This window comes from Hypanus sabinus, unplaced genomic scaffold (assembly GCF_030144855.1).
Source record: "Hypanus sabinus isolate sHypSab1 unplaced genomic scaffold, sHypSab1.hap1 scaffold_771, whole genome shotgun sequence".
Lineage (NCBI taxonomy): Eukaryota > Metazoa > Chordata > Chondrichthyes > Myliobatiformes > Dasyatidae > Hypanus > Hypanus sabinus.
This window is the reverse complement of record NW_026781622.1, coordinates 86,920-112,886: the sequence shown is the minus strand read 5'-3', so window position 1 is coordinate 112,886 and position 25,967 is coordinate 86,920. Positions and strand designations below refer to the sequence as shown.

At 46.0% G+C, this 25,967-nt stretch overlaps 1 protein-coding gene across 1 annotated transcript; it reads right to left on the bottom strand.

Annotated features, from left to right (window-relative positions):
- Positions 1-496: 496 nt before the first annotated feature.
- Positions 497-16,278, bottom strand: LOC132390107 (zinc-binding protein A33-like). Its single transcript, XM_059962700.1, has 6 exons — positions 15,868-16,278; positions 15,103-15,198; positions 14,458-14,691; positions 12,758-12,780; positions 12,553-12,671; positions 497-1,084 (listed from the first exon to the last, which is right to left on the bottom strand). The coding sequence occupies exons 1-6, from the start codon at positions 16,276-16,278 to the stop codon at positions 531-533; spliced, it is 1,437 nt and encodes a 478-aa protein (XP_059818683.1). The 3' UTR covers positions 497-530.
- Between the last annotated feature and the right edge of the window lie 9,689 nt (positions 16,279-25,967).

Here is a 25,967-nt window from a genome sequence, read left to right as displayed (position 1 = left end):
GAATGCACTGCCCGAGTCAGTGGTGGAGGCAGACACACTAGTGAAGTTTAAGAGTCTACTAGACAGGTAACTGGAGGAATTTAAGCTTAGGGAGGCAGAGTTTAAGGGTCGGCACAACATCGTGGGCCGAAGGGCCTGTACTGTGATGTATTGTTCTGTGTTCTATCTATTGCTCGCTGGAATCTCTCTTTGAAGGCACGACACAGTAGAGAAAACGTAATGCATTACATTTTCCTCCATTTTGCTTTTATACCTTACCCCTAAACAACATCACAACGTCATCAGTGGGGCCTTCTGGGAGTTGTAGTCATTGATCCTCGCTCGCTCCCTGTCAAAGCATGTTTCGTCAGCCACCACAGACGTAGCCGAAACAGACCCACCGAGGCACGAAGGGGAATCACACCCGTCCTTGTGGGCGCCGAGGCCCTCCCTCCTGCACAATCTCCTTAGCCACGTATTTAGCTGCACTCTCCGCACATTTATATTTACAGGGACTTTACTCCTGACGCCGGTCCCGGGACCCGACCCGTTTACAGACCCGGAGCGGAACCGGAGCAGATTCTCAGGCACTGTTTTCCATCCCGAGTCCGGAAGAGAGGATAAAGTTTCCCGGTGAATTGATTCCCAGTGAAGGTGTGGAGATGGGACTTGGTCTCCGCGTTGTAAAATGAAACTGTCCCGGACTCGTAACTGAGATAAACTCCCACCCTCCCGGGGATGGGACCGGCAGCGAGACGGGACTCGGGGGAGGGGAGAACACGGAACACGTCATAATCCCGATGTAACACGTCACCATTCCGCCCGATGACCCAGAATCCGGTCTCCGGACTCAGACTGAACCATCCCTTCCTCTCCACAGACTCTGCGGCGACTCCCAGACACCAGACCCGATTCCCCGTCACCTCCACCTCCCAGTAATGTCTCCCCGATGTGAATCCCTCCGATCCCAGCACACAAGCCCAGTATGTGAATCTCTTCCCGGTGTCAGGGAGATTCCTGCGGGTCCCGGTACATCTCACACTCTTCCGATCCTCAGACACCTCGAGACACGGATTCGCCGTTTCCACATCCAGGGTGACAGAGACTGGGGGGAGAAGCAGAGAATTAGAGAGTCCCCGGGGATCGGGGGGAGACTCGGACAGCGCGGTCCCGGGGATCGGTGGGAGACTCGGACAGCGCGGCCCCGGGGATCGGGGGGGGGGGAGGATACTCGGGCAGCAGTCACCTGGGACTGGTGGACAGGCCGCTGGGCCTCAGGCGCAGTCGAGCGGCCGACAAGAACCTTCACCGTCGTTTGACCCGACGAAAGCGGATGGACAACTAATGTTTCGCCAAGGCTTTTACGCTGGACGGAGAGCAGAGAGACCCCTGGCCCTTGACTCCTCAAACAGGGGAAACATACTCCCTGACTCCTGCCTGTTGATCCCTGAGATCTCCTCTCATTCTTCAAAACCGGGAACAGAGAACATCGAGCAGTACAGCACAGGAACAGGCCCGTCATACAATGTTCACTTTCATCTGTGAGTGTGATGGTTTGAGACATTAAAGGAGGTGATAATGGGAACCAGTAGCGGAGAGATGAATGGCAGATTGAACCAGGAGGGGGTGGGGTGGAAAGCCTGTGGGTGAACTGTGTGTGTAAACGTAATGAGAAGCTGGAGGGGGCAAAGATGGCAGATGAGGATGACTTTGTCCCCTTTCCCACAACCCCATCCCCCGCAGCCCCTCATTAGGACAGGGGATGAATTTGCAGGAACCCTTAAGCAACACAGGTCCTGATGAAGTGTTTCAGTCTGAACCGTCGACCGTTTACTCTTTTCCATAGAAATTTCCCGGCCTGCTGTTCCCCCGACAATTTGTGTGTGTTACTCTGCTTTAAATCTCCTTAATTATTTGGCCTCCACAGCTGCCTGTGGCAGGTTCACTATCCTGTGGATAAAGGAATTCCTCCTCATCTCTGTCCTAAATGGACACCCCTATAGTCGGAGGCTGTGCTTACCGTTCTCGACCCACCCACATCCTCCCAACATCAACTCTCTCCAGACAGGTGTCAGAGAGATCTGGCGAGACCCTTCATCAGGACCTGTGTAGCTTTGATTACCAGCATCTGCAGATTTTCTCCTGTTTGATTTTTAAAGAAGAAGTTAATAAGTAAACTTCTTGATTAGTCAGAGTCTCAAAATTTATGTGGAGGAGGCAGGAGAATAGGTTTGATGGGGATAATAAATCAGCTATTCTGCTAAACCCCCGTGAGTACAGGCTCAGAACCATCAAACACGCCTCATATGTTAACGCTTTCATTCCCAGAATCATTCCTGTGAATCTTCTGCACCCCCTCCAATGCCAGTACATGTTTTCCGATAGAAGGGATCCAAAACTGCTCACAATACTCTAAGTGTGGTCTGACCAATGCCTTATAAAACCTCAGAATTACACCCTTGCTCTTGTACTCTAATCCTCTCGAAATGAAAGCAAACATTGAGTTTGCCAATCTTATCACCGACACAAACTGCAAGTTAACCTTCAGGGAATCCTGCACAAGGACACCCATGTCCTTTTGCACCTCTGATTTTTGAAAATAGGCACTGTTTACAGAATTGTCTATGTCTTTATTTCTTCAACCAAAGTCGTACCTGCCTAAGGTTGTACCTGCCAAACTCTACCTGTACTACAAGATCCTTATACTGGTGCATTCAAATATGACCATAAGACAAAGCAGCAGAATCCGGCTATTCGGCCCTTCGAATCTGCTTCGCCATTTTATCATGAGCTGATCCATTCTCCCATTTAGTCCCACTCTCCCACCATCTCACTATGACCTTTGATGCCCTGGCTACTCAGATACTGATCAATCTCTGCCTTAAATACACCCAATGACCTGGCCTCCACTGCCACAAGAAATTCACAGATTCACCACACTCTGGCTAAAAAATTTCTTCGCATCTCCCTTCTGAATGGGCGCCCTTCAATCCTTAAGTCATGTTCTCTTGTACTAGACTGCCCCACCATGGGAAACAACTGTGCCACATCCACTCTGTCCACGCCTTTTAACATTCGAAATGTTTCTGTGAGGTTCTCCCTCATTCTTCTAAAGGAGTACAGTCCAAGAGTGATCAAATGTTCCTCATATGTTAACCCTCTCATTCCCGGAATCATTCTAGTGTATCTTCTCTGAACCCTCTCCAATGTCAGAACATCCTTTCTTAAAGAAGGAGCCCAAACCTGCACACAGTATTCCAAGTGAGGTCTTTCCAGTTCCTTATAGTGCCTCAATATCACATCTCAGAACTTTGAATTCTCTCTCCTTTTAAATAATAGTCTGCCCGTTTATTTCTTCGACCAAAGTGCATGACAATACACTTTTCAACATAGTATTTTATTTGCCACTTCTTTGACCATTCTCCCAATCTATCCAAGTCTCTCTGCAGATTCTCTGTTTTCTCAGCACTTCCGCCCACTCCACCTATCTTTGTATCATCGGCAAACTTAGCCACAAAGCCATCTATTCCATAATCCAAATCGTTGACATAAAACGTAAAAAGAAGCGGCTCCAACAAAGACCCCTGTGGAACACCACTGGTAACTGGGAGACAACCAGACTGGGATCCTTTATTCCCACTGTCTGTTTCCTGCCAATCAGCCAACGCTCTATCCACATATGTAAATTTCCTGTAATTCCATGGGCTCTTATCTTGTTTAGCAGCCTCATGTGTGGCACCTGGTCAAAGCCCTTCTGAAAATCCAAATACACAACATCCACTGCATCTCCCTTGTCTAGCCTACTTGTAATTTCCACAAAAAATTTCAATGGGTTTCTCAGGCAGGATTTTCCTTTAAGGAAACCATGCTGAGTTTGGCCTATCTTGTCATATGTTTCCATTTACTCCGTAACCTCACCCTTGACAATTGACTCCAGAACTTCCCAACCATTTCTCAAGCTAACAGGTCTATAATTCACTTTTTGTTTCCTTGCCCCCTTCCTAAATACCAGAGTGGCATTCAAAACTAAAGGGTGCATTCCATCTGGTCCTGGAGATTTATCTACCCTGAGACTATTCAGCTTCCTGAGTACTTTCTCTGTCGTAATTCTGACTGCGCACACTTCTCATCCCTGACACCCTTGAGTGTCCGGTATACTGCTGATATCTTCCTCAGTGAGGACAGATGAAAATACTCGTTCAGTTTCCTAGCCATCTCCTTATCTCCCATTACAATTTCTCCAGCATCATTTTCTATCTGTATTATATCCACTCTCACCCGTTTTTTTATTCTTTATATACTTGAAAAAGCTTTTAGTATCTTCTTTGATATTATTTGCTAGCTTCTTTTTTATTGTTCATCTTTTCGCTCTTAATGGCCTTCTTAGTTTCCTTTTGTAAGCTTTTAAAAACTTCCCAATCCTCTGTCTTCCCACTAATTTTTGTTTCCTTGAATGCCCTCTCCTCTGCTTTTACTTTGGCTTTGACTTCTCTTGTCAGCCATGTAGCAACGTTTTTCCATTCCAAAATTTCTTCATTTTTGGAATAAATCTGTCTTGCACCTTACTGACTTCTCGAATAAACTCCAGGCACTGCTGCTCTGCCGTCCTTCCTGCTAGTGTCCCTTTCCAGTCAAATTTGGCCAGTTCCTCTCTCGAGCCACTGTAATTTCTTTTACTCCTCTGAAATACCGACACATCGGATTTCGGCTTCTCTTTCTCAAATTTCGCAGTGAACTGATCATTGCCTCCTAACGGTTCCTTCACCTCAATCTCTCTAATCACCTCTGGGTCATTACACAATATCCAATCCAGTACCTCTGATCCCCTAGTGGGCTCAACAACAAGCTGTTCTGAAAAGCCATCTCGTAGACATTCTACAAATTCTCTGTCTTGAGATCCAGTGTCGACCTGATTTTCCCAATCCACTCGCATGTTAAAATCCCCACAATTATCACAACACTGCCCTTCTGGTAAGCCTTTTCTATTTCCTGTTGTAATTTGTAGTCCACATCACTGCAGCTGTTAGGAGGCCGGTAGATAACTGCCATCAGGGTCCTTTTACCCCGCGATTTCTTAGCTCAACCCATAAAGATTCTGCACCTTCCGATCCTATGTCATCTCTTTCTAATGATTTAATATCATTTCTTACCAATAAAGCCACGTCACCCCCTCTGCCTACCTGCCTATCCTTCCGATACACCGTGTATCCTTGGACGTTCAGCTCTCACAGACATGCATCCTTTAGCCACGTCTCTGTGATAGCCACAAAATTATACCTGCCAATCTGTAGCTGTACGACAAGATCATCCACCTTCTTCCTTATGCTGTGTGTATTTAAGTATAACACCTTAAGTCCAGTATTTGGTACTTTTTGTTTTGATTGCACTGCAGCTCATCCCAGTGGCTGCAAATTTGCCCCATCACCTGCCTGTGCTTCGTGACATCTTTACTGCTCAGTCTCATAGATTTATTTCTGTTTTCTCCCTCCTCCACTCTATCATTCCGGTTTCCATGACCTCTGTCAAATTTGTTTAAGCCCTCCCTAACAGCTCTATTAAACATTCCCGCTATGGTTCAGGTGTAACCCGTCCTTTTTAAACAGGTAATACTTCCCCCAGAAGAGATACTAATTATCCAAGAATCTGAAACCCTGGCCCCTGCACCAGTCTCTCAGCCACGCATTCATCAGCCTGATCCTACTATTCTTGCCCTCGCTAGCACATGGCACAGGCAGCAATCCTGAGATTACTACCCTGGAGGTCCTGCTTCTCAGCTTCATTCCTAACTCCCGGAAATCTCTCTTCAGGACCTCCTCCCTTTTCCTCTTGGTACCAACATGTACCAAGACAGCTGGCTGCTCGCCCTCTCCCTTCAGGATATTCTAGACCCGATCCCAGACACCCCGTACCCTGGCACCTGGGAGGCAGCACACCATGCGGGTATCTCTATCAGGCTCACAGAATCTCCTGTCTGTTCCCCTGACTATGGAATCCCCTATGACTACCGCATTCCTCTTCTCCCTCCTTCCCTCCTGTACAACAGCGCCAGGCTCAGTGCCAGAGACCCGGTCACCGTGGCCGTCCCCTGTCAGGTCATCCACCTCAACAGCATCCAAAACGATATACTTCTTGCTGAGGGGGGCAGACACAGTGGTGCTCTCCACTACCCTGGCATTTCCCTTCCCTCTCCTGACAGTCACCCAGTTTTCTGACCCCTGTAGCCTAGGGATGACTACCTCCCTGTAGCTCCCGTCTATCACCTCTTCATTTTCTCTAATAAGCAGTAGGTCATCAGGCTGCAGTTCCAGATCCCTAACACGGTCTCCGAGGAGCTGAATCTCGGTTCACCTGGTGTATTTGTGGCTATCAGGGAGGCTGGAGGTCTCCCAGGATTCCCACATCTGAGACCCTGAGCAAAGCACTAACCCGCAGACATGCTAGCTAATTCTACAGGAATGAAAGAAAGAAAGATGGGTCTACTCACCCACTAACTTCGCCAAACACACGGACTTTTTAAACCGTTCGCTAATGTGCCCTGCTGTTCCCCCGTCCATCGGGCCGATTTGCCAAGGGGAGAAAAAGAATCGGTGCCTCACTCTCGCCTCTTCCCGTTACCGCCTAAGCCCGTTGAGCCAAACTGCTGCCACCCACTCCGCTGCCCGCTGTGTAGAGTGGTCATCTTTTTAAACTCTCCGCACTGTCCTGCGCAGTCTCGCCGTTCTTGTACGCAAAGTTTTTATTTTAGAAAACTGCCTTCCTTCAGAATTTAGCTCCCACGCCGCACTTCTTGTTCCAATCTAAAAAAACACCTTCAGTCGTGTATTCATCAGCCTATTCCACACTGTCCACATGAAATTCAGCAAGGCCTTTGATGTCGATGATAGACCACACTTGGAGCATTGTCTGCATTTCCGGTTCCCGAATATGGGGAGGATGTCGTTACACTGGACAGGAGGCTTCAGGAGGATGTTACCAGGACTGGGGGCTTGGGTTATAAGCAGAGAGTGGATAAGCTTGGGCTATTCAGATGTAGTGTAGGATGTTCAGATATGCCCCCTTATCAAGATAAATAATTTTAAGGAGCTTAAATAGTTTCTTTTTCCAAGTAATGGGAGTACAGAACCAGAGGCCTCAGACTGAATGTGAGACAGGAAATTTTTCTGTGTGGTCTACCGGGTAACATTCTCATAGAGAGGGAGGTTGTTAAATGGAATTTTCCCTCAAACGCTGTAGTAACAGGTAAAAATAAAATATTTTAAAATAAATTTGGGCCGGTACACAGATGGGAAATGGTTAGAGGGATGGGGGGCAGGCAAACACACACAAATGGGCCACACTCAAGAAGACATCTTAGTCTCGCACATTGATGAAGTGGGCCGTGGGTTTAACATCCATCAAACCCTCCCAGATCATCCTCGTGAGGAATCTCACCCCGGAGTCTGTCTGTGAAGTGTTGATGTGACGTCACGTCAGAGGGCAGCTCAGTGCCAGAGAACAGACAGACTGGGTAAGGACGGCAGATGTCAATCCTAAATGGGAATTTGTGCCTATTTCTGTGGCCGTGTGTCACACTCTGATAGTGTATCCGTGTGTGTGTGTGTTGATTGTGGTAAATATCCGTGTGGTGTGTATACACATTGAAGGAGAGTGTGCCCATTGAGGAATTTGTATGCTACAGTGTGTCATCACATGTCTGGTGTGTGTTGACAATGTGTCACACGTGATTGAGTTGTTTAAATGAATAAATGACTGTCTCTGTAGAGATTGGTTTCCAGGTTACTGAGGGAAAACATTGCTGAGGCTCTGACTACAATCTGCCAGTCCTTCCTGTGTGTGTGTGTGAAGGAGATTTGCCAGGCCGGTTATGCTGTGTGTGCTTCTCCCGAGATGAAATCTTGACCCATGTCAATGCTTGTTGGTGTGTCCGAGCTCATTCTCACAATGCTTCAATATAGTGGTCAGATAACCATAAGACATAGGAGCAGAATTAGGGCATTTGCCTATCGAGTCTGCTCCGCCATTCAATCATGGCTGATCCTTATTTTTCCTCCTCAGCCCCACTCCCTGGTCTTCTCCCCGTAACCTTTGATGCTGTGTCCAATCTAGAACCTATCAAGCTCTGCCTTAAATACACACAAGTTCCACAAATTCACCAGCCGCTGGCTCAAATTTGTTCATATTTGTTTAAAATAGATGTCACTGCATCTTGACGCTGTGCCCTCTTGTGCTAAACTCCACTACCATGGGAAACATCCTTTCCACATCTACTCTGTCTAGGACTTTCAACATTCGAAAGGTTTCAATGAGATCCCCCCCTTTTTTTTTCTAAATTCCAGTGAGTACAGACACAGAGCTGTCAAACGTTCCTCGTATGATAACCCTTTCATTCCTGGAATCATCCTTATGAAATGAACCTTCTGAAATGCCAGCACATCTTTTCTTAGAGGAGCCCAAAATTTTTCACAACACTCAAGGGAATACTCAATACCAGTGCCTTATAAAGCCTCAGCACCACATCCCTGCGCTTGAATTGAATGCGATCTAAACCCCTTGAACTGAATGCTAACATTGGATTTGCCGTCCTCACCACTGACTCTACCTGCAAATGAACATTTAGGATGTTCTCCAGAATGACTGCTAAGTCCATTTTCATCTCAGCTTTTTGGGTTTTCTCCCCATTTGAAAAAAGAATTTGAACACTATTTCTACGACCAAAGTGGATGACCATGCATTTTCCAATATCGTATATCATTTGCCACTTTCTTTCCCATTCTCCCCACTCAGGTCCTTGTGCAACCTAACTGTTTCCTCAACACTACCGGCCCCTCCACCAATCTTTGTATCATCTGCAAACTTGGAAACAAAGCCATCTATTCTAGAACAAGAGGGTATGACTTCAAGATTGAAGTTCTTCCTTTTAGAACTGAGATGCGGAGAAACTACCTTAATGACTGCTAAGTCCATTTACATGTCAGCTTTTTGGGTTTTTGTTTTTTTTTTGGTTTTCTCCCCATCTGAAAAAAAAATCTGCACATTATTTCGACGACCACAAAGCCATCTACTCTAGGACAAGAGGGTATGACTTCAGGATTGAAGGACGTCCTTTTAGAACTGAGATGTGGAGAAATTACTTTAGTTAGTGTGTGGAAAATCTATGGAATGTGTTGCCACAAGTGGCTGTTAAGGCCGTCATATTTATGGCAGATATAGATAGGTTCTTGATTAGCCAGGGCATCAAAGGGTATAGGGTGAAAGCAGGGGAGTGGGGATGACCGGAATAAAAAGATCAGCCCATGATTGAATGGTGGAGCATACTCGATGGGCCGAATGGCCTACTTCTGCTCCTATATCTTATGGTCTGTTCCATCAGCTAAATCTTGATATATAGCATAAAATGAAGGTGTCCTAACACTGACCCCTGCGGAACACGAGTCACTGGCAGCCAACCAGAAAAGGATCCCTTTACTCTCATTCGCTGTTTCCGACCAATCAGCCAATGTTCTGACCATGCCTGTAATTTTTCTGTAATCCCATGGCCTCTTAACCTGGTTACCACTTTCAAGTGTGGCACCTTGTCAAAGGCCTTCTGAGATTCCAAATATACAACATCCATTGCATCCCCTTTATCGATCCTGCTAGTAATCTCAAAGAATCCCAACAGGTTTGTCAGGCAGGGTATTCCATGCTGACTTCTCCTATCTTGTCCAGTGTCACCAAGTGTTCCATAACCTCACACTTAACAATTGACTCCAATTTCTTCCCAACCACAGAGGTGAGGCTAACTGGTCACTAATTTCCTTTCTGCTGCCTTCCTCCTTACTTAAAGAGTTAAGTGACATTTGCCATATTCCAGTCCACTGGCACCATGCCAGGGTCCAGTGATTTTTGGAAGATCATTTGAAATGCCTCCATAAGTTCTACTGCGACCTCTTTCAGAACACTAGGGTGCAGTTCATCTGGTCCGGGTCGGGCTTTCAGCCTATTGAGCACCTTCTCCCGTGTAACAGCAACTGCACTCACTTCTCCTCCCTCGCACTCTTCAACACCGGGCACAGTGCTAGTGTCTTCCACGGTGAAGATTGGTGCAAAATATTTGGTTTATCTGCCATCTCTTTATCCCGCGTTATTATATATCCGGCCTCATTTTCTAGCGGTCCTATATCCACTCTCACCTCTGTTTCATTTTTCTACAATACTTGAAAAACAATTTGATATTGTTTGATAACTTGTTTTACAAAGACAGGTGTGTAAAACTGGCCTGAAGGATCTTTGGAGACCAGAGTCACCACAACCACAAACTGTACCAGTTGCTACCATCCGGTATACAGTACCGCAGCATAAAAGCCAGGAGCAACAGGCTCCGGGACAGCTTCTTCAACAAGGCCAGCAGGCTGCTTAACTCATGTGGACACAGCTGTATTTCTATGTTATATTGACCAGCATGTCATACATATAATTAATCATAAATTACTATAAATTGCTCATTGCACATTTAGATGGAGACATAACGTAAAGATTTTTAATCCTCATGTATATGAAGGATGTAAGTAATAAAGTCAATTAAATTCAAACCAATTTCTTGTTTATTTTTCCCCTCCCAATCATTCTTTTAGTTCCTCTCAGTAGATATTTAAAAGCTGCCCAATCCTCTGTCTTCCTACTATTTTTTGTTTAGTTGTATGCCCTCTCTTTTGCCTTTTCATTAACTTGTCTTCCCTTGTCAGCCACGGTTTTACAATTTTACCATTTGAGTATTTATTTAATTTTGGAATACATCTATCCCTCACCTCTCTCATTTTCCCAGAAACTGACACCATTTCTGCTCTGCTCTCATCCCTACCAGCATCTCCTTCCAATTTGCTTTGGCCAACACCCCTCTCAGACCACTGTAATTTCTTTTCCTCCTCTGAAATACTACAATGTCAGGCTTTACTGTCTCCTTATCAGATTTCAAGTTGAACTCAGTCATGTTGTGAGCTCTGCCTCCTAAGGTTTCTTTTAACTACTCACCTCTGGTTCAATACATAACACCCAATCCAGTAGAGCTGTTCCCCGAGTAGGCTCAACGACAAACTGATCTAGAAAGCCATCACATTGCATTCAACAAACTCACTCTCTTGAGATCCTTTACCAACCTGATTTTCCCAATTGACCTGCATGTTGAAATCTCCCATGATTATCATAACATTGTACTTTTCATCAGCCTTTTCTATTTCCAATTGTAATCTGTGGGCCTCAACCCACTGACTGTTGGGAGGCCTGTATATGACTGGTGTCAGTGTCATTTTTACTTTTGCAGTTACTTACCTCAACCCACAAGGATTCAACATCTTACAACCCTATGTCACATTCAGCTGCTGATTTACCAGCAGAGCCACATTGCCCCGTCACCCGACCTTTCTGTACCACCGGTACATTGTGTAACCTTGGACATTGAGATCACAACTACAACCATCCTTCAGCCACGATTCCGTGATGGCCACAACATCATACCTGACAATCGGAAATAGTGCAACAAGATTATCTACCTTATTTTTCATACTCCATGCATTGGGATATAACACTTTCTGTACTGTAGCTGCTACCCTTTTTAATTCTGCATCTCTAAAGCACTCATACTCACCTTGCTGGCTGCAATTTTGTCCTCATATCTGTCATGTCTGACAGCCTCACTGCATGCTATCTTTTGCATTTTACCCTTCATTCCAGTTCCCAACCCCCTCTAAATTAGTTTAAACCCTCCCCAACAGCTCCATCAAACCTCTCTGAGAATATTGTCTTCCTCAAGTCCAGGTGCAACCCATCCCTTTCGAGCAGGTCATTCCTCCTCCATAAGAGATCTCATTGATCCAAGAACCTGAAACCCTGACCCTTGCATCAGCTTCTCAGCCATCTTTAATCTGCCAAATTATCCTGTTTCTACCCTCACCAGCACGTGGCACAGGCAGCAATCCAGAAATTACAATCCCGGAGCTTTCTACCAAGCTCACCAAATTCTATTTTCAGGACCTCTTTGCTTCTACTTCCTATGTAATCGGTCGCAAAATACACAAGATATCTGGCTGTTTTACCTCCCTCTCTAAAATGCTACAGGTACGATCTGAGTAGTCCCTGACCCTGGCACCTGGGAGGCAACGTACCATTCAGGAGTCCCGTTCATGTCTGCTTCATGAAGATTGAGTTCCCGATCACTACCACTCCCCTATTCTGCCTCTGACAACAGTGAGAGATGTCGATCAAAAAGGGGTAAGACCTGCGTCAATCAGACACTGCACTCACAGGGCACAGAGTAATGGAACCAATGTAATTGGAACCAATATGAACCAAGATATCTGGCTGTTTTCTCTTCCTCTCGGAAATGCTGCGGACACGATCCGAGTCGTCCCACCATGGCACCCAGGAGGCAACATACCATTCGGGTGTCCCATTCACGTCCACAGATTCTCCTGTCTGCTCCCCTGATGATTGGAATAAACTTTCCCCTATCAGCCTATTATTACAGCCAATCGTTGCCTCAAATTATCTTAATTGTGTCTCATAAACAAAGAGAAAATGAAACTTTGTAAGTTTTACCTCGATTAATAGCATCAAGCGTTTCTCTCAACACTGTGTTCAACAAATAGAGGTGATCGAATTTTTCAACCGGTAGGGCCTCATCTGTCACTGACAATTCCTGGAGATCGTAACTGATTCTGTAAATATTAAACTGCTGGTGATAAACTGTAATTCTGAACTATTTTCAAATCCATTCAGGGTTTCAGTAAAAATCCTGTCCTACCTTCTGTTCCGACGAGCTTCCTCCTGAAATAAATAAAACACAAATCTGATTGCACTTGGACTTACTGTCCATATCCTGAATTTCATCCAAATCATTACAAGGTGTTAAAAATTTCCACTCCAACAGTCACTCACACACACGGACAATACAGAACCACGGGGAAAATTACAGGGAATATTTCTCAAAATTAGACCAACACTTACAGGAAGGACAGGACAGGCTGTGCATTACCATCTGGATAAGGCGTCAGAATGATAAAATGGAACAATGTAAGATAAGTGTTGAATTTCATTGCGTGAAGGTGGAAAAAGTACCTCATTATGGCGAACACGAGAGGACACAGGTGCTTGGAAGTAGTACGGAGGCGATGTCGGGTAAGTGTTTTGGAATGGGTGGAATGAGCTGTCGGCAACGAAGGTGGAGGCGGATGCGATACTGTCTTTCAAGAGACTCCCACAAATGTACATGGAGCTTAGAAAAAATAGAGAGCTATAGCTAACTCGAGGTAATTTGTAAAGTGAGTAGATGTTCGGCACAGCATTGTGGGCCAAAGAGACTGTATTGTGCTGTAGGTTTTCTTTGTTTCTATATTTCTATTTATGGGGAGACCTTCAGTCAAAGATAAAATGCCAGGTGGTTTTTAATAAATCCCACAAGAAATTTAGTGATGAGGATGTGAAACTCAGTGCCACAGGAGTGGTTAAAGTGGAACAGCAGAAATTGCATGTAATGGAGAGGCAGGATAAACACGTATTGCTGGTTGTGGTGAGCAGGTGGCAGGATGATTGTGCAGAAGGGAAATTGATTAGAGGAGATGGACCAAATGGCCTGCTTGTGACGGAGAATGAGACACAATCCCATGTAAATCATATCTGAAAATGTAGAGACAGTGAAAGTTTCCGTAATCTGATGGAAACCAGATATGGAGGATAAGTCTGATGTGTGGGTCACATTCTTTGTCCTCACTGATTGACAGAGAGAACCTCACATCCACCGCACCAGTCACACTCAGAGCCTATGACCGGAACTGGGTGTTAATGGGAGTTTTAGAGGTTATTTAACGTGGTAATTAAGGACACAATCAGCAGCTCTGTGTTATGATCACAGTATATCATTCCAGAGAAGATTGCATTCTGTCCTGGGATGTACAGAAGTTGTGGAAGTCCAGTTTTGGGACAACAACAACCCTGAATAGTTGCATCAATTGTCTGGTGAGAAACAGTTTACTGCCATTTGTAAATGCTGTGTGTAGGAGCAACACGTCTTTTTTCTATCTGCATTGTATTCTGTGTTACGTGTTTATTACAATAACCAGTCACGTGAGTAGGGACGTGGTAAAAGCGAAGGGAATAAGTTACGTATTCGTACTTTGCTCTGGGCTGTTTTGATCCTGGGACTGACAAATGCCATATTTTTTGTTGACCGATTAATTGCAGTTTAATGTACGATTAATTATGCGGAAAATTCATTGCTTAAATATTATACGTTGCTGATGAAGGATCGAATATCTATCTCCGACATTTTAGAATGTCATTAACGGAGTGATTGGAGGTTCGTCATGCAAGGAGAACACTCTGTGTGAGGACACCAGCAGCGGCAATTGATTTGGTAGAATTGGCCGCTGTGCTGTGTTTATTTCAAATTTTCCACTGTTCATTTAGTTCAAATTGACAGATATAAACTGAAACATATTCCCTCACCTTCAGAAATATCACACCGTCTTTACGATCCATCTGTTCCTTTAACTTAGTGATTTCCTCCTGAATAAACCTTATATTCTCTTGAATCTTAAGAAAATTTTGCTCCATTGTGTTAAGAATCCTCTTCTCTTCTTCCCTGAGATCCCTGAGTAAGCTCTGCTCTTTCTCAGTGATAATCTGGTGCAGGTCAGCAAACTGGGATGTGATGTGGGACTGAAGGCTGTGTGACTGTTCCTGTCGAATAAAAGGTGAAGATTAGTTTACTACATTGCTGTGTAGTATTTCCTTTTGATATGACGGTGACTGTTCGGTCTACTGGGGTCCATACTACCTCTGAGACATTCCTGTCAACCCCATTCCCTCACGTTTCCCTGAAACCTATACTCCCTCATTGACCCATTAACTCCCACTTGATTCACATACCCTCAACTTCAAAGGGTTAATTGTATTCAACTGTTCGTCCGGCATGTCCTTGGAATGTGTCTGAAACTGTCATGGCCACAGGGAGAGCATGCAAACTCCACACAGACAGCAGCAGAGGTCAGGATTGAACCCAGGTCAGTGGAGCTGCGATACTCGTCTATTCTGCACTAAATGGAGCAAAACTCGACAGTAATAACAGAAATTCCACTCAGGAAGACTCACCCGAACTCCGGAAATCTTCTCTTTCTGTTGCTGCTCCTTTTCCTGGAAGTCTGATTTCTTTTTTGTGAGAGAGTCTAAGGAAGATTTTAGCTGATCCTGGAAGTCAGAGAGTGAAGGAAATAGAAACAAAGATGCATCAAAAGAAACAGGTGATCAAACCCGATTATCACACAAAATGCCGGAGGAACTCAGTTAGTCAGACAGCATCTATTCAGGGGAAATAACCAGTCGGTGTTTCAGGATGAGACCCTTCATTAGGACTGGGAAGGAATGGGACAGAAGCCAGAAAGAAAAGGTTGGGGATGAGAACCAGCTGACAGGTGACGGGTGAGACAACGTGAGGGGGAACTTGATGAAGTGAGAAGCTGAGAGGGGACGGGTAGAAGAGATAAAGGGCTGGAGAAGAAGGAATCTGAGCGAGAGGACAATCGACCATGGAGGAAAAGGGGGGATTTGGGGGCTGTTTGGGGCCATGAATAGTGGTGATGCAGGGGTTGCTAGGAGTCAGGTGTCGAACTTGCCCCGTTTGCAGGTATCGGTGTCAGGAGATAAGTCAGTGGGGAGAAGCGAGTGGGTAACGGAATTACGTAGAGAGCGGAGAGTTGTTGTGGAGGAGGGTGGGACTGCGCTTTTGAAGGGAAAGATGTGCATCGTGGTAGAATCCCATTGGAGACGGCGAACGGTGGGGGATGATGTGTTGTTTATGGAGGCTCGTGTCATGGACAATAAACGATGGGGAGAGTATTAAATTCGAATTACTTTTACCTTGTAGATTTTAACAGCTTCTTTAATCGTCACGAAGCGGTGTTCTCTGTGTTTCTGCGCAACTGCACAGATCACACAGATCAGTGTCTTGTCCGTTTCACAAAACAGCTTCAGTTCTTCCTCATGTTCCTCGCAGTGAAGTTTACTTTCCTTCCCTTTCCGATTCAGGTTTAGATTTCGAGCTTTTTCAGCCAGATTTGCTAAGGCCCGATTCACCCTGAGGGTGCGGTCAGCAATCACCTCTCTACATTCCGGGCAGGAGTTTCTCTGCTCCCTTTCCCAACACTGTGTGATACAAGAGCGACAGAAGTTGTGTCCACACTCCAGAATAACCGGAACGGTGAAGAAATCCAGGCAGATGGAACAAAATACCTCCTCGGTCCAACTCTCGGCCTTTCTTTTCGAAGCCATGTTAACTCCCGGCACTTCCTGATTCAGAATGCTTTCACTTTCGGGGATCTGCTGAACCCCTGCGATTGTAGTACATCGATTGTCCACTACGAGAGCTGCAGATTCTGATGCTGGATGTGTTCAGTGGAAATTTTGGTTAATGTGGGATCAAAAAGACATTAAAAGTGCAACAGATAAGAAAAAGTGGACATGGTCTGTCTAAGCCTGGCTACGAGCGGAGGAGAGATGGCCATATGGCTTGCAAACCCATCTATTAACAACCTAGAGCGACAAAAACGTCAGCTGAATCTCAAAAGGCCCCATCCCTGCGGTCGGAAGGACCTTCCCCTGGAAGACGATTGAAGTCCTGCGCTGAAAGGAGAAGCCGTCTGCCCCCCTGGGGTGGTTCACTACTACAATAACCTTGAGGATTCCTCAACCAACCCGGCCACTCCCTGTCCTGTGTAGAGAATCCCTGTATATCCAATGGTGTCCCTATAGACTGGAATGTGTCAGTCGGCAGCATTCCTGTACGAAAGCAGTTCCGAAACTTTTTTTGTGCCAAAGACCAATACCAGTAACCGTGAACCCCAGGTTGGGAACCCCTGCTCTCCGGACATCTCGGTGTGATGGCAGGCCAAAAAGTTTAGAGTGTCTTTCCCCGAGCTGATGATCTTCCAGCAGCACTCGCTGTCCGATTTTCTTTGGATCCTGGGAACAGCCCGAAGATCAGTGAGCCTTCTGTCACGCAGCTGCTGTGGCACAGGCCCTTGCATCTCTCTCCACAGATTTTCGCCAGCCCACTGTCCACAAAGAGGTGAGTGACCGTTTCGTCTCCACTGCAGTAATCTCGGGGCAGCGCGCTGTGGGAGTGACTCCGGGCATGCAGCAAGGATCAGACTGGGAGGGGCCTTCTCGTCTCCACGGCAGTAATCTCGGGGCAGCACGCTGTGGGAGTGACTCCGGGCATGCAGCAAGGATCAGACTGGGAGGGGCCCTCTCGTCTCCACTGCAGTAATCTCGGGGCAGCGCGCTGTGGGAGTGATCTCCGGGCATGCAGCAAGGATCAGACTGGGAGGGACCCTCTCGTCTCCAGACAGGTGAGGTCTTGGTGCCTGTTGGTGAGATCTGGTGATGAGGCATTCTGCCAGATGGTCTGGGCTGTCTGCTCAGGGAACCTCTCCACTGTGTCCATCCAGTCCTTCTCCTGCAGTAACTGCAGGACATTCCGTGCTGACAACTGTCTGGTGTTCTTGTGGTCAAAGCTGCTGGTCTGAAAGAACTGCCACCAATTTCGTTAACACAAGGTTCACATGGAGAAGCCTCCTGATTGAGACAGACACAGTCTCACAGGGTATTTACAGGGTAGGGGCAGGAATGATGTTTCTCCTGGCTGGGTAGTTGAACCAGGGATCACAGACTCAAAATCCGAGATCACCTCAGCAGGACTGAGATGAGGAGAAATGTCCCCAACACAGTGCAGTGAATATTTGGAGTTTTCTCCACAAGTTTTCTAAATTAAACAGACATATCTAGGGGCTCGGCAAACTTCGGAACGTTGCAGGAAAGTGGCGCTGAGGCCAAAGATCAGACATGTTCTGAGTGAGGGGCAGAACAGCGCAACGGGCCGAATGGGAGCGCCTGATCCTGTTTCTTATTTTCTAAATCACGAGTTGACCTTTGCGCCTTGTTCTCCCTTGGCCTTCAGCCTGTCGGATTGCACAGGGGAGCGGTGAGAGCTCCGGAGATCCATCAGCAGCCGCTGCGGTTATCTCATGCCGTTGTTATTTTAACGCTGTTTCTCTGTTTTTGCACAGTGTGTTACCTTCAGCACTCTGGCTGATCTTTCACTGCCTGCTTCTGTTATGGTTACTATTCTATACTTTTTCCAGGTATGTCTGCAGGAAAATGCTTCTCAGAATCAGAATCAGACTTTAATCGCCAAGTCCCTGTGCACACACAAGGAATTTACTTCCGGCAGATGTTGTCTCTCTGCTCATAATAATAATGATGATAAATATAAATGAAAATATAGATTATACAAACAGGTAGTGCAATCCAAGTAATAGTTAGTCGACAGTTAACCGGCAGTTAACTGTTCAGCAAAGTGACCGCAGTAGGGAGAAAACTTCTCCTGTGTCTATTAGTCTTAGTCTGGAGGGATCTGAAGCGCCTACCAGACGGAAGCAGTTCAAACAGTCCGTGCGCAGGATGGAAGGAGTCCTTTATGATGTTCCCCGCCCTCTTCTTCAACCTTTAAGAGTACAGGTCCACAATAGAGGGCAGGGAGGCTCCAATGATGCGCTCGGCAGTCCTCACTGTGCGCTGCAGTCTGGTTCTATCCTGCTTGGTGGCGGCTCCAAACCACACAGTGATGGAGGTGCACAGGACAGACTCAATGACTGCAGTGTAGAACTGCAGCTGCATTTCCTGAGGCAGACCATATTTCCTCAAGAGCCGTAGGAAGTACATCCGCTGCTGTCCCAGGATGGAGCTGATGTACTGCTCCCACTTCAGATCCTGAGAGATGGTGGTTCCCAGGAACCTGAAGTTCTCCACGGTGGACACAGGGCTGCCGAGGACTGTGAGGGGGACATAACGGGGGGATATCTCCTGAAATCCACTATCATCTCCTTTGGCTTGAGCGTGTTCAGCTCCAGACTGTTCCGACCGCACCAGAGCGCCAGTTGGTCCACCTGCTGTCGATATGCAGACTCATTACTGTTCTGGATTAGTCCGATGACGGTGGTGTCGTCTGCAAACTTCAAAAGCTTCTCATAGGGGTTGGAAGAGGTGCAGTCATTGGTGTAGAGGGAGAGAAGACACACCCCTGGGGGGCGCCGGTGTTGGTGATTCGAGTATCCGAGGTGACCTGTCCCATCCTTACCTGCTGACTTCTGTTGGTCAGGAAGCTGTAAATCCAATCGCAGAGGTCAGGTGGCACAGTGAGGTGAGACAATTTGGAGCAGAGGGTATGAGGGACAATGGTGTTAAACGCCGAACTGAAATCAACAAACAGCATCCGAGCATAGGTCCCAGGACGATCCAGATGTTGCAGGATATAGTGCAATCCAGGTTGACTGCATCGTCTACTGACCTATTTGCCCGGTAGGCAAACTGCAGGGGATCCAGCAGGCTGCTGGTGAGGGTCTTCAGGTGGTTCAACACCAAGCGTTCAAAGGATTTCATGACCACAGATGTCAATGCGACAGGTCTGTAGTCGTTCAGTCCTGTGATGGTGGGATTCTTGGGGACCGGGATGATGGCAGAGCGCTTGAAGCAAGTCAGAACCTCACTCAGCTCCAGAGATCTGTTAAAGAGCTGAGTGAAGATGGGAGCCAGCTGATCAGCACAGGCTCGTAGACAGGAGGGGGAGACCCCATCTGGGCCTGGAGATTTTCGGGTCTTATGTCGCTGGAACAGTCGACATACTTCTCCTTCACTGATTCTAAGCTGTGATCTAGGGGGGCTGGGCAGAAATGGTGGGGAGGTGATTGCAGTAATTGGGGGATGAGTGCCATCGAGTGATGGTCGAGGGAAGGCAGGAAGAGAGTCCGAAGAGGGGGGAGGGACAGGTGTAAAATGGACCCTCTCAAATCTACAGTAAAAGGTATTAAGGTCGTCAGCCAAAGCTTTGTTAACCTCAGTAGGGGGGGAGGGGCAGTGCGTCTCCTGTAGCCAGTGACCTCCTGCAGGCCTCTCCACACCGACAATGAGTCGTTAGCTGAGAAATTATTCCTCAACTTTTCGGAGTAGAGCCGCATGGCCACTCTGATTTCTCTGGTCAGTGCATTTCTGGCCAGCCTGTACAGGGCCCTATACCCACTCCTGTGGGCGTCCTCCTTAGCTTAGCGAAGATATCTGAGTTTGGGGCTAAACCATGGCTTATTGTTGGCGAAGGTCCGGAAAGTTTTTGTGGGTACACATGCATCCGCACAAAAACTGATGGAGGGTGTCACAGTGTCTGTCAGTTCATGTATATCGTTTGAATCTGATGACTTCCCTGTACTTTAATCTGTACATTTTTACTTTGTATTTTACCTGTATTTTAATCTGTACTTTGATTCTGAGAACAAACTGTGACTGACATCTCCAGCTCCTAGCAGCAGCCCGTCCTCACACACACACAGCCAATCAGCGACCAGCTCTGGGAGAAGGATGCGCTCATTGGTTGAGGAGTGTCAGTGGGCGGGAGGCTGAGCACCCGGCCGGGCCGGAGTTTGGGACCGGAACCGAGTGAGGCCGGAGATCGGGAGCTGCGCCTCGGGTTTCGGCTGCACCACCGGCGGGTCGTGAATCCTTTCGAAGGCAGAGCTGGAGAGACCGGCGGAGATTCCGTGAGATGTTTCAGCTACACGGAGGCGCCCGGCCTTTCCCCGCCGAGGATCGGGGCCTGTTGTCTGGAGTTGTCTCCCAGACCCGTCCCTTCCTGCCGGGAGACGGGAGCTGCCCCGCAGCGGCTGCCGGTGGATCCCCGGAGCTCTCACCGCTCCCCTGTGCAATCCGAACGGCTGAAAACCAAGGGAGAACAAGGCGCAAAGGTAAACTCGTGCTTTTGAAAATAAGAAATAGGAGCGTGCAAGGCCATTCGACCCGTTGCTCCTATTCTACCCTTTCCTCAGAATACCCGATCTTTGACATCAGCGCCACTTTCCAACAACTTTCCCATCATCTCTGAGCCCCTAAATTTGACTTTAAATTTAAAAAAAAAACTTGTGGAGGAAAATTCCAAGTATGCACTACAGTCTGGGTGAGGAAATTTCGCCGGATCTCAGCCCTGCTGAGGTGACCTCTGATTTCGAGTCTGTAAACCCTTGTTCAACATCTCCACCGCCAACACCCCCCCCCCTCCCGCCGGGGAAAACATGATTCCTGCCCCTACCCTGTGAGTCTGTGTCTGTTTCAGTCAGACCACCTCTTATTTCTCTAGTTTTGAGACAGGCCCAAATAATGTAATCTCTCTGAGGACACTACCACAACCCAAAATCAACTTGGGAAACTTCTTCATTCCCTTTATCCGACAGACTGCCTCTGAGACGGGGACCAGACCTGAGCACAGTGTTCCATGCAGGCTCTCAACAGGACCCCATATACCTTCAGAGGAGATGTTTATTCGTGTATTAGATCATAAGGCCATATTCCCTATCACATCTGCTCAGCCATTTCATCATGGCCGATCCATTTCTCCTCTCTGCAGCAATCGCCTGTCTTCCCCCGTATCCTCGTCATGCCCTGACCAATCAAGAATCAATCCACCGCTGTCTTAACAATACATAATGAATTGGCCTCACAAGCTGCCTTAGGCAAAGATTTCCACAGATTCAATTCTCCCTGCTACAGGAATTCTCCTCATCTCTTTTTCAAAAGGACAGCCTTCTATTCTGAGGCTGTGTCCTTAGACATGCCCACCAGAGGAAACACCTTCTCCACATTCACTCCATCAAGCTCTCTCAGTATTCAATAGGTTTCAATTAGGTCACCCCTCATTCTTCTGAATTCCAGTGAATTCAGACCCAGAGCCATCGAACGATCTTCATATAACAAGCCATTTAATCCTGGAATCATTTTCATGAACCACATTTGAAATATTTCCAGTTTCAGCACACCCTTTCCAAGATAAGGGGCACAAAACTGCTCTCAATACTCCCAAGTGAGGTCTCACCAGTGCTTTATAAAGACTCAACTTACATCTTTGCATTTATAGTCTTGTCCTCTTCAAATGAATGGTGACATCGCAAATGCCTTCCTCACCACAGACTCCTGAAAGTTAACCTTCGGGGAATTAACCTTCGGGAAGTTAACCTGCACAAGGACTCCCAAATCCCTCTGCATCTCAGTTTTTGAAATTTCTCCCCATTTAGAAAATAGTCCATAAGACCATAAGAACCGTGAGACAGAAGAGTAGAATGAGGCCATCTGGCCCATCGAGTCTACTCCACCATCAATCATGGCTGATCCCTTGTTTTATATCTCCTCCTCAACCCCAGATCCCGGCCTTCTCCCCGTAATCTTTGATGGCATGTCCAAACAAGAAGCTGTCAATCTCTGCATTAAATACACCCAACGACCTGGCCTCCACAGCTTCATGTGGCCACAAATTCACCACCCTTTGGCTAAAGAAATTTATTTGCAACTCTGTTTTGAAAGGACTCCTCTCTATCCTGAGGCCCTGCCCTATTGTCCTGGACTCTCCCACCATGGGAAACATCCTTTCTATATCTACACTGCCTAGGCCTTTCACCAGGACCCCATATACTTTCAGAGGAGATCTTTATTCTTCTATTCAGACCTTCCTTCCCATTCAATGCTCTTCATTTAATATCGAACTCAAACAGTGAACAGACACAACACAGCCTCAGCCATGAATTTAAAGGGCAGGTGTTGCAACAGTTTGAGCTTCATACCGGGGGCCACGGAGCAAGCAGGGTGTCACAAAGGGAGGAATGTGGGAGTGTTGTATGTCTGAGCCCCGCTGTGTGTGTTTGTGTATCAGAATCAGGTTTAATATCACCGGCATATGTGGTGAAATCTGTTCCTTTGTGTCTGCAGTACATTGCAAAACAACAGATTACAATTAGAATGTGTAATATTACATTTAAAATGTAGTGCAAAACGAGTGGGAAAATACTGACGGGGTGTTCATGGGTTCTTTGTCCATTCGGAAATCTGACAGTGGGGAAGAAGCTGTTCCTGAACCAGTGAGTGTGTCTCCAGGGTACTGTACATTCTCCTTGATGGTAGCAATGAGACAAAGGCATGTCCTGGCTGATGGGGGTCCTTAATGATGGATGCCCTGTTTTTGTGGCATCATCATCTGAATGTGTCCTGGATGCTGTGGAGTCCAGTGCCCATGAAGGAGCTGGCTAAGTTTACAACTTTCTGCAGCATTTTCCGATCCTGTGCAGTGGCCTCTCCACACCAGGCAGAAATGCAACCAGTTAGAATGCTCTCCACAGCACATCTGTAGAAATTTGCAAGTGTCTTTAGTGACAGACCGATTCCCCTCAGTCTCCGAATGAAATATAGCCGATGTTGTGCCTTCATTGTAACTGCATCAATATGTTGGGCCCAGGATAGTTCCTCAGAGATGTTGACAGGCAGGAAATGGAAACTGCTCACCCTTTTCACTTCTGATCCCTCAATGAGGTCTGGTGTGCGTTCCCTCGACTTCCCCTTCCTGAATCCACAATCAATTCCTTTGTCTTCATCATGCTGAGTGCAAGGTTGTTGCTGTGACACCACTCAACTTGCTGATCTATCTCACTCCCGTACTCCTCCTCATCAGCGTCTGAAATTCCACCAACAATAGTTGTGTCATCAGCAAGTTTATAGATGAGCCTAGACACCCAGACGTGGGTGTAGAAAGAGTAGAGCAGTGGGCTGAGCCCGTATCATTGAGGTGTGCCCGTGTTGATTGTCACCAAGGAGGAGATGTTATTTCTGATCCACACAGACTGGTCTCCTGGTGAGGATCCAGTTGCAGAAGGAGGTACAGAGGCCCAGGTTTTGGAGCTTTTTGATTACAATTGATGGTCTGATTGTGTTGGACGCTCAGCTGATATCAGCCGCCTGACTTGTGTATTGCTTTTATAATCAAAGTATAGGCATGTCAACATGTATAATCCGGGGATTTGATTATATTGTAAATTCAGTAAACTCAAGAACAATTGTACGATAAATGAAAGATCGCCGCCAACAGGACAAACAAAACAACCATGTGCAAAAGACAACAAAATTCAAATACAAAAGAAATAAAACAAATAAATAACCCAGAAAGAAACATCCAGAACTTGAGATGAAGAGCTGTTGATTGTGTCCATTGGTTGTGGGAATAGCAAAGTCTAAGGATCTGGTCTCAATTTAGAAAATTTTTTGGTTTAGCGAATTTTTCATTCTCAAGTCCCATTCTCCTTAATTATTATTTTTTTAATCCCTTCCATGACTGACAAAGTCTTTAAGGATTGGGATGAACTAGGTATTAAATGTTTTTGGGACTTGTTTATCACAGGATCTCTTGCATCATCTGACCAATTGTCAAATAAATTTGCACTCCCAAAATCTCATTTTTACAGATACCTTCAAATTAGAGATTTTCTACATTTCCAATTAGCTACTTTTCCTATAGGTCCTGATAAAAATCTACTGGACTATCTTTTAAATTTAAAACATTTTCTTAATGGTTCTATTACCGGTATCTATAACTTGTTGATTGATTCTAGTCAGGACTTTTTAGATAAAATAAAAGCTTGGGAGGATGACCTAAATTGTCAGATTTCTGATGATAGATGGAATAAAATCCTTAAACGGGTTAATAAATCATCTTTCTGTGCTCGTCATTCTCTTCCACAATTTAAAGTGGTTCATAGAGCTTACGTTTCTAAACAGAAGCTCTCCAGTTTTTACCCGAATGTTTCTCCACTTCGTAATAAATGCAACTCTGCTGATGCCTCTTTAATTCATATGTTTTGGTTTTGCCCTACAATTGAAAAGTTTTGGCGGGAAGTATTTCATACCTTATCTCAACATTTTAGGGTCCAATTTGACCCAAATCCCCTTACTGCCTTGTTTGCTATTATTGCAAATGAAGATATAACTTTAAATACTCCTAACCTGCAGGTTTTAGTTTTTACCTCTCTTTTAACAAGAAGAGCAATCTTGCTTAAATGGAAGGAGTCTACCCAGCCTACACATCTTCAATGGCTACGTGATATTATGTCTTATTTAAATTTAGAAAAGATCCGCTGCTCAGTCTTAAATTCGAAATGATCTTTTTATGATACTTGGGGGCCTTTCCTAAAGTACATTTCCAATTTATAAAGTTTAACAGTGCACAGAATTTTATGTATATTTTTATCTTCTCTTCTTGTGAATACATTTTTTCTAATTATCGATATATATATATATACACACAAAATTTATTTTATGATGTATGACCTATCTTTAAATATTTGAATTCAGAGTGGTATACCTTTATGTGTTATGCTATAACATTTTGATCAATTTTATTACAATATATGAATGTACACAAGTTATGTTGAAATGTATCTATGTGTTGCACTCTGTAAATCTTATTTTTTCTTCTGAATAAAAATATTGTAAAAAGAAAGAAGGACCTGCTGGTTGAGTGTAATAACTGTTCCTGAACCTGGGGTTGAGGCTCCTGAGGCTCATGCACCTTCTTCCTGATGGCAGCATTGAGAAGAGAGCATGGCCTGGGTGGTGGGGGTCCTTGATGATGGATGCTGATTTCCTGCGACAGCACTCCACAGAGATGTGCTCAGTTATGAGGAGAGTTTTACCCGTGATGTGCTGGGCCATATCCACTATGATGTGCTGGGCCATTCTACTGAGGACAGACAGTTTCTGCTTTCTTGTAATTACACTTGTGTCCTGGGCTCGGGACAGATCCTCTGAAATGTTCACACTGTGGAATTTAAAGTTGCTGAACGTCCCCACCTTTGAGCCCCGATGAGGATTGCCTCATGGGTTCCTGTTTCCTCCCCCAAAGTCCAGAACCAGTTCATTGCTCTTGCTCTCATTGAATAAGAGGCTGCTCTTGGACCATAAGACCATGAGGGACAGAAGCAGAATTAGGCCATTTGGCCCATCAAAACTGCTCTGCCGCTTCATCATGGTAAATCCATTTTTCCTCCCAGCCCCATTTTCCTGCCATCACTGCGTATCCTTTCATGCCCTGACCGATCGAAAGT